This window comes from Capra hircus, chromosome 1 (assembly GCF_001704415.2).
Source record: "Capra hircus breed San Clemente chromosome 1, ASM170441v1, whole genome shotgun sequence".
NCBI lineage: Eukaryota > Metazoa > Chordata > Mammalia > Artiodactyla > Bovidae > Capra > Capra hircus.
Window position 1 is genome coordinate 58,351,669 of NC_030808.1, and position 12,485 is coordinate 58,364,153.

Here is a 12,485-nt window from a genome sequence, read left to right on the forward strand (position 1 = left end):
GTAATACCTATTTCTCAATAGAGTTGAGCACTGGAAATGAGGTCCTTCTGTGCTCCTTTTATATTTCATACACTCCTTTTTTTGTTTTTCCCCCTCCCTGAAAGAAGAAAAGCAAGCCTCAAGGCATTTATTGTAGTCTGTGTCCCTATGATCATTTGAGAAGTTTCTCCTTTAACCGTAGGAATTTTTGTTCTCAGGAATGAGGAGAGCATGGACTGATGGATGGGCTCTGTGCTCAGACGTCAGGAGGTTCCCCTTCTCAGAGAGATGTGCTATCTCAGCTGGGACTGAATCTGAAGGGAGGGGATGAGATCTAAAACTGCCTCCTGGTGCCATCTGGCATCCAACTCAAACGTTTACCTTGACCCTTTCGAAGCATCTTCATTGTTCACAACTAAAACTTACACAAGCAGTGTTCAATGTATTAGTTGCTGTTATGGCCATTTGTATTTGGTTCATTTTTAAATGGTTTCTGAAGTTTGTAAAATCTTACATAAGCATATTTTATTTTCAGCAGTGAGATCAATTTGCATGTGAGTTATGAATATAACTTTGTTATAGGTGGAAGCTTATTTGTTGCTTTAAAAAAATTGTCTTCAAAATGCTTTATAATAGAAAAGGACCTGAATGAGGAGACTAAATCATTTGTTTGTTCAGAAGTAACCTTGTTTACGTTTCTATGCTCTGTTTCTTACAGAAGTCCAGGAAGAAGCAGCCTGGATGACTGTGGGGAGAGAGATGAAAAATTATCCAAGTCAATCAGTTTTACCCGTGAATCAATTAGTCGGGTTTCAGAATCAGAGTCAATTGAAGGAAATTCACCGAAAGGGGTTGGTATATGATTCCCTTTTAAAATCTATCTGATATTACCATGTTTTCATCATAATGGAAGATCAAATAAAAATATAGTATACCAAATATTTAAACACTTAAGATGTGAGGCTGCTCTTTTATTTTAGGGCAAGAGTTTTAAGCCTTTAAGTAGCAGAGATTACATGGGAATAATACGTGTTTCTGTTCAGACCTGGATATGGGTGCAGAGTTAACCAGGCAGTTTCCTGGACATCAGTCTGTAAGGAGGATGTGTACATGCTAAGTCGTTTCAGTTTTGTCTGACTCTTTGCGACCCTGTGGACTGTTGCCTGCTGGGCTCCTCTGACCTTGGGATTCTCCAGGCAAGAGTACTGAAGTGGGTATTCTTCAGCCATGCTGTCCTCCAGGAGATCTTCCCGACCCAGGGATCAAACCCACATCTCCTGCAGCTCCTGCATTGCGGGAATTCTTTACTGCTGAGCCACGGGGGAAGCCCCTATCAATTTTTAAAAATAAATAAGGTGGAAAAATTCATAGCAGAATTGGTCTCAGAGTAGATAGTGTATGTAATGGAAGGATCAGTTTTGAAGGGGCGATGAGAACCCTGAGCACCGTGCTCGAGTAACAGCAAACGCTTGTTAAACTACTAAATCAGGTGTACATGCTAAGTTGCTTAGTCGTGTCGCATTCTTTCCAACGCTATGGACTGTAGCCCACCAGGCTCCCCTGTCCATGGGATTCTCCAGGCAAGAAATGGGTTGCCATTTCCTTTAGGGGATCTTCCCAGAGATCAAACCCATGTCTCTTTTTACATCTCCTGCATTGGCAGGTGGGTTCTTTACCACTAGCACCACCTGGGAAGCCCACTGAATCAGACACATCCAGTTAATTTTCATAGCTAGTTAGCCAGTTAAGGTTTCCCTGATAGCTCAGTTGGTAAAGAATCCGCCTGCAATGCAGGAGACCCTGGTTCGATTCCTGGGTCGGGAAGATCCCTTGGAGAAGGGATAGGCTACCCACTCCAGTATTCTTGGGCTTCCCTTGTGGCTCAGCTGGTAAAGAATCCGCCTGCAATGTGGGTGACCTGGGTTTGATCACTGGGTCAGGAAGTTTCCCTGGAAAAGGGAAAAGCTACCACTTCAGTATTCTAGCCTGGAGAATTCCATGGACTGTATAGTCCATGGTGTTGCAAAGAGTCAGACACGACTGAGCAACTTGCACTTTAGCTAGTTAGTTTCTTCCTTTATTTTTTCAAGTATTATTATAAGCCTATCAATTTTTAAAAAAGTTTTGGTGAGTTTCTATCATCAAAGTCATCATTATTATTACTTTTTATATTCAGATTGTCCCCTCTGCCAATGGGAGCCCCTTCAAGTTGGCTCCTCTGTCCTTTTGAAATAATCAATTATTTTTGACAGCTTCCTTTCTTTCTGGTACAATAATGTGTCCCAAGCACATTTTTTATATTTTCAGTCCCAGACTTAGTATCAGCTACTTGTCTAATGAGCCATCGATTTTAGTGAAGGATGGCACTTAGAAACCACATGCTAAGTGGTGAGAGTGTGCAGCTTTTGTTCTTCTGATTGGTGATGCAAATTTTGGGCCATTGCTGAATTTCTTATTTTAAATCAAAGCATTGACTTCAAACTCTACCTCTGCCGCTTTCTAACTATATGACCTTAAATAAATTAATTACTTAACCTCTCTATGCCTTTCTTTTTTCAACAATAAGATGAGGACAATAATACAAAAATACATTTGAATTTTAACGTAAGGACTAAATTAATTAATATATGTGGAAGTACATTGAATAGTCCTTGACACGTATTAAGTATTCAATAACCATAATCTATTATAGTTGAATGGAGAAGGAAATGGCAACCCACTCCAGTATTCTTGCCTAAGAGCGAATCCCATGGATGGTGAGCCTGGAGGGCTACAGTCCACAGGGTCACAAAGAGTCGGACATGACTGAAGCAACTATGGCACACATTATAGTTGATGAATCTGTGTGTGGCCATCAGTGGACCCCTTATACCTTCTCTCCTGGAGCTCCCAGCACCTGTTGTGAATAAATGTTTGGGAAACATTGAAATAGATTATGTAAAAGGCCCACAAGTTTTCAGCTTGTTTCAGGCGACCATCATGCATCTATCTCAGTGTGATTTTGTGTTGTGGATTTCACGTAAAACTCATTCATCAAGAGATACTTAGGAACTTACTACTTGTGTAAGGGAGGTGATTCTGAATGCCAATCCCCTTGTATGCTTTCACTGAGAAGAACAAGCCACTGAGTTTGGGGGTCTAACAGGACAGGGGATCTCTTGCAGTCCCCTTATCCCTTTACACAAATCTGACTTTGAGGCTGGGTTTTCAGAACTATTAATATTAACATTCCTTGAGTCCTTCCTACAGCTTCTTTGACAATGGCTTCTGTACCTGTTCTCGAGATAGTTAATCTATTGGCCCTTCTAGTTTTGTTCCTAAAGGAAGTCATACTTTCTCTAAGAAAAGGAAATGGATGTAGAGGAGTAATTTAATGTTTTAAGTTTGATTATATATTCACTGATGTTTAGGATAGATGTTTTCAGTTTATGGAATACAAGTAATCTAGAAGTTTGGTCCCTTTTTGCCTTTTACATTCAAGAGGAGAAGTACAGTGAGATTCTCAGATATCAAATATCATGTCACTTTGTTTCATTTTTACTTCCAATAAGGTTGGTAATAACAAAAAGTTAGAAATAGAATTTTCTAAGAATAAGTTTTTGTTAAGTTATAAAATTAATAATCTCCAACAAAGTTGGTAGTAACAAAAAGTTAGAAATAGAATTTCCTAAGAATAAGTTTTTAATGTTACAAAATTAATAATCTCTTTAAAGATTCAGGAAACATAGAAAAGTATACAAAGAAATACAAATCATCCAGATGCTAACCATTCAAAAATAAGCGATGTTGCTTTTCCTATAGGTATCTGTCCATGTTTGTTAAAATAGGAATTAAATCTTAATTAAAACAAGAAATATGTGTGGAAACTTACTCTACTTAGCATCTATAGAGGTCCTAGGTCAGCTAATAAGCATGTTGCTTTGTAGTGTGGAACTCCTGAATAAATCAGGTCTTGATTTTGACAGTAATCTCTGATTGAAAAGTCAATCCTCTGACTTAGGATAGTGTAATACTTTAATAAATGGTGTCCTGGGTCCCAGTTGTTATTCTGCTTTCCTGGAGCTCCTCCTCCCTGGAGCTGCTTCTGTTGTTCAGGGCTGCCCTAAGGTCTCACGGGGCAGGAGGTAGAATGATTATATGCTTTTGCTGTCTTTCATCTGCTTATACGCAGACAGTGCAAGAAAGTACACTGCCATATGGTTTGTATTTTGTAAGCCTAATTACAATACTCTTCTACTTGACTACTACTAACATAGTAAAAGCATTCATACTTTAAGGTCTAATATTAAATTTATTACAGAAATTTCTTTGTAATTTGATATGTCTTTATTAAGCCATTTCCAGAAAGTATGGATAGCAGTATATACTGAATATATTTTAATGTACAGCCCCTTAGTCCCTTAACAGTAAATCCAACTGTATTCTTATGGATTTGCTTTAATCTTTCTCCTTTAATCTACTGTCCCTCTCTGTACTCTGATGTGACTTTTATATCTCTGTTTTCTTTCCCTTTTCCCTTTAGTTACTGGTCTTGAGAGATGGGTGAGTTCTCTTCCTTGAGTTGATGGGGCAGGTATTGCCTGGGGAAACTAATTGGGTTTGACTCCTTTCCTTGCACACCCCAAAGAACTGACCACTCCATTATTTTTGTCCTTTTCCCCCTTTCCCTTCGACTTAAGTGATCCACATGTTGTTAACTGTCCGTGAGTTCTTCCTTATGATGTTCTTCATAAATGTATGGTTCATTAGTGTATAAGAAGATGACTTTGGGATGATCTATATTATCTATCAATATTTTATGGACCAAATGTCATATAAACATAACAAGCAAAGCTCTCAAAGAGCAGCATTTCAAACTGTGTTTATTAGTAAAGAGCTCATTGTTTGCCTTTTAGGGGTTAGGGAAAGAGGAACCCCAAAATGAGAAACAGATCAAAAGTCCTTCACTAACTTCAGAAAGGAGGTTAAGTAGACTGTCATCAAAATCACTGGACTTGAATAAAAATGAATATCTTTCTCTGGACAAAAGCAGCACTTCAGATTCTGTCGATGAAGGTAAAGACTTTCTTATAAATTTTAAGTAAAATTTCAGTTATGTCTTTTAATGTTTACTTTTGTATTAAGTGTGTGCAGATTGAGAATTGTTTTTTGTACCAAATACAGTGTACCAAATACACTCTATAAAGAATCAAAAAAGGATGGAAGTTAATAAGAAACAGGGGAAAGGGGCTGCTAAATCTAACCCATCACCACTTTTCAGAAGCCTGAAATTTGAAGATCTTCGTCACATTTAGCCTATATTACCTCATGCATTGAGTCAGTGGAAATGGAGCAGTAGTAATGGAAAAGCAACTTTTTTTCCCTTTTTACCCATGACTCGTTTGCATCTGAAATGTGTACCTCTTAACCTCACGCACCTGTTTATCTCCTTCCCCTGCCTCCTCCCCTTCTGGCAACCCGCCAGTTTATCTCTGTATCTGTGGCTCTGTTTCTGCTATGTGTGTTCATTGTTCTGTTTTTTGGATTCCATATATAAGTGGAATCATACAGTATATGTCTTTCTTTGTCTGGTTTATTTCACTAAGCATAATATCCTCTAGGTCCATCTGTGTCAGAAATGGCAAGATTTCATCCTTTTTTATGGATGAGTAATATTCCATTTGGGGCTTCCTTTTACCACACATGGCTCAGTGGTAGAGAATCCACCTGCAATGCAGGAGATGTGGGTTCTATCCCTGGGCTGGGACGATCCCCTGGAGAAGGAAATGGCAACCCACTCCAGTATTCTTGCCGGGAAAACCTCATGGGCAGAGGAACCTGGTGGGCTACATACAGTCCAGGGGGTCACAAAAGAGTCAGACACGACTTAGCAACTAAACAACAACAGTATCCCGTTGTATGTATCTATACCCCATCGTCTTTATCCCTTCTTTCTGTTGATACGCACTTAGGTTGCTTCCATGTCTTTGCTATTGTAACAATGCTGCAGTGAACGTAGTGGGGTACAGATATCTTTTTGAATTAGTGTTTTCATTTTTATCAGATAAATACCTAGGAAAATGCCTAGGAGTGAAATTAGTGGGTTTTATGGTAGTTCTATTTTTTAATTTTTTGAGGAACTTACCTAATATTTTCCATAGTGACTGCACCAGTTTATATTCCCACCAACAGTGTACTAAGGTTCGCTTTTCTCCACATTCTCACCTATACTTCTTATTTGCTATCTTCTTGGTAATAGACATTCTGATGGTGTGAGATGGTACCTCATTGTGGTTTTGGTTTGTATTTCCCTGATGATTAATGATGCTGGGCATCTTTTCATGTGCCTGTTGGCCATCTGTATGTCTTCTTTGAAAAAATGTCTATTCAGGTCCTCTGCTCATTTCCTTTTTTAATCAGGTAATTTTCAGTTGTTGAGTTTTCCTTTGTATATTTTGGATATTAACCCCTTATCAGATATATAATTTGCAAATATCTTCTGACATTCAGTAGGCAGCCTTTACATTTTGATTATAATCTCCTTCACTGTGCAAAAGCTTTTTAGTTTGATTTGTTCATTTTTGCTTTTATTTATCTTGCTAGAAGAGACATAAAAAATACTGCTAAGAAAGATGTCAAAGAATGTACTTGCTTATGTTTTATTCTGGAAGTTTTATAGTTTCAGATCTTACATTTAAGTCTAATACAGTTTGAGTTTTAAAAAATCATAATGAAAATCTGCATGGTGTAATGCTATAAATTTTACTTCTTTCTTTAACCACAAAAAGAGAGGGGAAGAGAGAGATTTCAAAAGCAGTTGTTGTTCAGTCGCTTAGTCGTGTCCAACTCTTTGCGACCATGTGTACTGAAGCACGCCAGGCTTCCCTGTCCTTCACCATCTCCTGGAGCTTTCTCAAACTCATGTCCATTGAGTCAGTGATGTCATCCAACCATCTCATCCTCTGTCATCCCCTTCTCCTGCCTTCAATCTTTCCCAGCGTCAGGGTCTTTTCTAATGAGTTGGCTCTTTGCATCAGGTGGCCAAAGTACCGGAGCTTCAGTTTCAGTATCAGTCCTTCTAATGAATATTCAGGATTGATTTCCTTTAGGATGGACTGGTTTGATCTCCTTGCGGTCCAAGGGACTCTCAAGAATCTTCTCCAACACCACAGTTCAAAAGCATCAATTCTTTGGCATACAGCCTTCTTTATGGTTCAACTCTCACATCCACACATGACTACTGGAAAAACCATAGCTTTGATTAGATGGACCTTTGTTGGCAAAGTAATGTCTCTGCTTTTTAATATGCTGTCTAAGTTGGCCATAGCTTTTCTTCCAAGGAGTAAGTGTCTTTTAATTTCATGGCTGCAGTCACCATCTGCAGTGATTTTGGAGCCCAAGAAAATAAAGTCTGTCACTATTTCCATTGTTTCCCCATCTATTTGCCATGAAGTGATGGGACTGGATGCCTTGATCTTCATTTTTTGAATGTAGAAAATACAGGAAAAACAAAAATCAGTTGCTTAAGGGAAACTTTAGAGCAAATCATGTTCTCTTTACTTTCTTTAAGTTATAACCAATAACCTGGGGCTTGTCATGCTTATCAAGTCATGAAATTTCAAGGTCACTTCAAGGAGTTTTCTTTTCTTTTAGCTGTAAGATTACTGACATTGAAGTCAGTGAAGTGAGGAGACAATAGGAAGGGTAGGGTACTGGCTGACTACTTTCAAATTTCAGGAAGCAGAGTAATGCCAGTGGAGTTTTGCTATACCTTCTTTTGTACCAGCATGTTATATTACTATTTCTACCAGAGTGTTGGTGATGGGGACATTATTGTGGTTTGAATCTGTCTGACATTGACTGTATTTGCTAGTCCACTTACTGTTCAGCTTAGACCTGGTTTGGAAACCCCTGAAGGCTGTTTACTAAATCCACGAAAACCAAAGTTAAATCCACGTCAAATCTAAATCAAATCCAGTTCAAATCTAAAATCAAATCCAGATCTGAAATCAAACCAAATCTGTGAAAACCGAATCCAAATCAGGTTCGACCTTGGCTTGGAAACACTGAAGTATCTTTGGTGAAAACTAAATCTACACTCTTAAAAACATACGTAAAAATAAACAGGTTCTTAAAAATTAGAATGTATCAAGAAGATAGTTGTGTTCTTTTGAAAAGATCAATGAGAGGAAGTTTTTTGAAAGGATCAAGCACCAGGAATGACCAGACTCTCAGCGTCCTTACCATTTGTGCCTGGGAAATTCCATGGAGGGAGGAGCCTGGCAGGCTACAGTCCACGGGGTTGCAAAAGAGCTGGACAAGACCTAGCAACTGAACAACAACAGCGTGTAGCTGTGTGAGTTAGTTATCCCTGCCTGGCCAAGCCTCTCCTGTAGGAAGATCTGCTCTGGCACCCAGTGGCCAGACATATAAGTGACACCAAAATGGGGATTTTTGTTTGTTTGTTTTTGCATCCAGAATATATTTTGAAAACTTTTACACTGATACTAAAAACAGGCAAAGACACTACAAGAAAATTACAAATATCCTTTACAAATATTGACATAGAAATCCTGAACAAAATATGAGCAAACCAAAGCAGTACATTAAAAGTGTTATACACTATGACCAAGTGGGATTTATTCCTGGAATTTGAGAATGGGTCAACACACAAGAATTAATCAATGTGATTTGTCATCTTGATAGAATCAAGGGAAAAAAAAAACCAAAATCATCATTTTATTGCATCATCTCAATTGATGCAATAAAAGAACCAAATGAGGATTTTTTTTTCTTTTTCTTTCTCATCTGCTCTTTTATAAGAATGATCCTTTAAAAAAAAATTCTCATTCAGTTCCCATACAATTCACATTAATGATAAGTTACCTAAAGAGTAACATTAAAACTCATATAAACTGTGTCTTTATCTACAAATAAAGAAAGAATAATAGTGGTGTAGTTTCTGTATTGCATAGAAGCCCTGATCACCAGTTTTTAGAGAATGGGAGATAAAACAAATTGTGTCTCTTTAGTTACTCAATTAAACTCTAAATTATCTGCCTGTCTTGTATACCTGCCTAATGTATGTTTTCACACATACTCAAAATACTACCAACATATGTTGTGTGTGTGCTCAGTCGTCTCAGTTTTATTCATGCAAAGGTCCTTCTTATATTTATCGGTCTCAATTTTCCTACCATTTTCCATTGGCCACTTTCAAACTGTTATATTTGAAATAGTATTTATTCTTTATTGGAAATAGTAACCTGCTGCAGATGGTGACTGCAGCCATGAAATTAAAAGATGCTTACTCCTTGGAAGAAAAGTTATGACCAACCTAGATAGTATATTCAAAAGCAGAGACATTACTTTGCCAACTAAGGTCCGTCTAGTCAAGGCTATGGTTTTTCCTGTGGTCATGTATGGATGTGAGAGTTGGACTGTGAAGAAGGCTGAGCACCGTAGAATTGATGCATTTGAACTGTGGTGTTGGAGAAGACTCTTGAGAGTCCCTTGGACTGCAAGGAGATCCAACCAGTCCATTCTGAAGGAGATCAACCCTGGGATTTCTTTGGAAGGAATGATACTAAAGCTGAAGCTCCAGTACTTTGGCCACCTCATGCGAAGAGTTGACTCATTGGAAAAGACTCTGATGCTGGGAGGGATTGGGGGCAGGAGGAGAAGGGGACAACAGAGGATGAGATGGCTGGATGGCATCATGGACTCGATGGACATGAGTCTGAGTGAACTCCGGGAGATGGTGATGGACAGGGAGGTCTGGCGTGCTGCGATTCATGGGGTTGCAAAGAGTCGGACACAACTGAGCGACTGAACTGAACTGAACTAAGTTGGGCAGTGTTCCTTTCTCCATTTAAAATACCACCTGCTAGCTTAATATGCTCCAGCAATATGATTGATGATGTTATTTAGATAGGAGGCTTTAAAGTACCGTGAATTTAATAAATAAATAATCCCAGGTGGAAATAGTTTATTTTGTATCCTTACTTCCTTGAACAAATTTGCATACAAAAGGTATTATTGTTAATTTCTGGTAGTAATACCACAAGTTATGTTTTTATCAGTCATGATACAGAACATTTTATCTAACAGTAGAGTTTAAATAAAATATGAAGACATTATTGTATTGAAATACTTTTATGAATACAATTTATTTACTTCTTAAATGTGACCTTTAAGGAAGGAAACTTGCTTTTGAAAAATAATAATTACAGGACTCCTTAGAGAAATGGCTGCTTTTAGGGTTACGGTGCACACTTCAGTTGTGTCTGACTCTTTGTGACCCTATGGACTGTAGCCCGCCAGTCCAGGGGATTCTCCAGGCAAGAATACTGGAGTGGGTTGCCATGCCCTCCTCCAGGAGATCTTCCTGACCCAGGGATCGAACCCAGGTCTCTTATGTCTCCTGCGTTGGCAGGTGGGTTCTTTACCACTAAAGCCACCTGGGAAGGGCTAGGGTGGGGAATATACAAAATGAGCCCAGATATAGTGCAAGAATATAAAGAAGTGCTTGAAAAAGAAAAAAGAGGCATGTCAAAAGGTCATAGGCATCAACCTGAAAGAGCTTCTAATGGCCAAACAAAAAATAAGTGTGAGCAGCAAAATAAATAATGACAGTACTGGATTATAACCTGAAGTATAAACTGACTTTGTAAATCCATCCTGATACCAACGGTTGAATAAATACATAAATGGGGGAGAAAGCAGGAGTCTTCCTTATAGAGCTCCAAATAATAAAGTATATATGTAGATCTTTTCCCTTCCAGGAGGTGGAGCTGAATTCTCCTCCCCTTGAGATGGGCTGAACTTAGGGACTCATTTCTAATGAAGAGCATATGGAAAGAGGAAAATAATACCTTTGAAGTGGAAAAGCCTGCCAGATACCACCTTGACCAATTGATCAAGATTAATCAAGGTTAATGCTGTTATGTATACCCCCTGAGTTTGAGGAGAAGGGTTCTTCACCTCTGTGGTGTTCGTCCCCCAAATCCAAACCCTGGTCTAAGCATGAAAAAAACCTCAGGTGAACCCAAATTGGGGGACATTCTACATAATAGCTGAGCTGTACTTTCAAATGTATTAGGTCATTGAAAAACAAGAAAAAAGTGAGGGACTGTCATAGATTGGAGGAGACTAAGATGATAACAGCTAAGTACAAACATGGTACCTTGGGCTGGATTCTTGTTCAGAAAAAGACATTACTGGAAGAAATAGGAATAAAGTCTAGTTTAGTTAATTGTCCCTCTAAAATTATTAAAAAATAAAAAATTAAAAGATAGCATTGCAAAAAGATGGCAGCCCACTCCAGTACTCTTGCCTGGAAAATTCCATGGACTGAGAAGCCTGGTAGACTACAGTCCATGGTTTCTCAAAGAGTCGGACACGACTGAGAGACTTTACTTACGATTTTTTTGTATTTTCCACAGTCACCTAAAATGGTTATATAACACTTATGTGCCAAACTCGTAATGTACTTAGGTGAAATCAACATGATCCCTGCTCACATAGAACTTAAGACTCTAGCACAGGAAAGAGGCAATAAAAAGGCACTAAGTCAGTAAAAATATAATTACAAGTCAGGATAAGTTCTGTGAAGGTGATGATCAGGATACATAGAATACCTATACTTGTTTGCTTTCTTGTGAATGTATGAATTATTTTTACAATAAACTTGAAAGTTAAAGTGAAAGTCGCTCAGTTATGTCTGAGTCTCTGAGACCCCATGGACTAGACTGTCCATGGAATTCTCCAGGCAAGAATACTGGAGTGGGTAGCCTTTCCCTTCTCCAGGGGATCTTCCCAACCCAGGGATCAAAGCAAGGTCTCCCTCATTGCAGGTGGATTCTTTACCAGCTGAGCCACCTGAGAAGTCCAAGAATGCTGAAGTGGGTAGCCTATCCATTTTCCAGTGGATCTTCCCGACCCAGGAATCGAACCAGAGTCTCCTGCATTGCAGGTGGATTCTTTACCAACTGAGCTATTAGGGACGTCATAATGAACATATATTACTTCTGTGTCAGAAAAAGCTATTTCTCAAGCCTAGTTTGGAAGTTACCTCATAGAACCTTAGTAAATTGCCTAGTTTCAGTGATTAATTTCTATGCCAGAGGAGCCATTACTTGAGATTGCAGTGCCTACCATGTGCATGCTTTTGTCTACACGCAGTATTGTTGCAGGAAGGAGGTAAATTGATATCTACCCACTATATCCCTAACTTCTCTGCACCTATAACAAAACAGGGAGACAGACCATTTCATGAGGAGTAGAAGGCAGAGCTGGAGGGATTTTTCTTTCCTGCTTCTTAGACCACTGCCTTTTACTTTGACTGCTTCCAGTGGCTTAATGTGGACAGATGCTCAACACATAATTCTTAGAACTTGATTTGTGAGCTATGGGGAGCTTTTGTCACAGTTTTCATTCTGTAATGATGGGCATAATCCGTGAAACAATAAATAACCCCAGTCCTGAAATCATTAAAATTTCAAATGGATTGCTTTACTCCATTTCCT

General features: G+C 38.7%; 1 protein-coding gene across 5 annotated transcripts in view; it reads left to right on the forward strand.

Moving 5' to 3' along the window:
* The window catches only part of GRAMD1C (GRAM domain containing 1C), a 98,137-nt gene that overhangs the window by 63,215 nt on the left and 22,437 nt on the right, over positions 1-12,485 (forward strand). For all 5 annotated transcript variants that reach the window (XM_018039330.1, XM_013962641.2, XM_013962638.2 and 2 more), the window contains 2 exons: positions 698-830; positions 4,875-5,034. In XM_018039330.1, the coding sequence (XP_017894819.1) occupies positions 698-830; positions 4,875-5,034 (293 nt within the window). The remainder of the gene's footprint in view (positions 1-697; positions 831-4,874; positions 5,035-12,485) is intronic.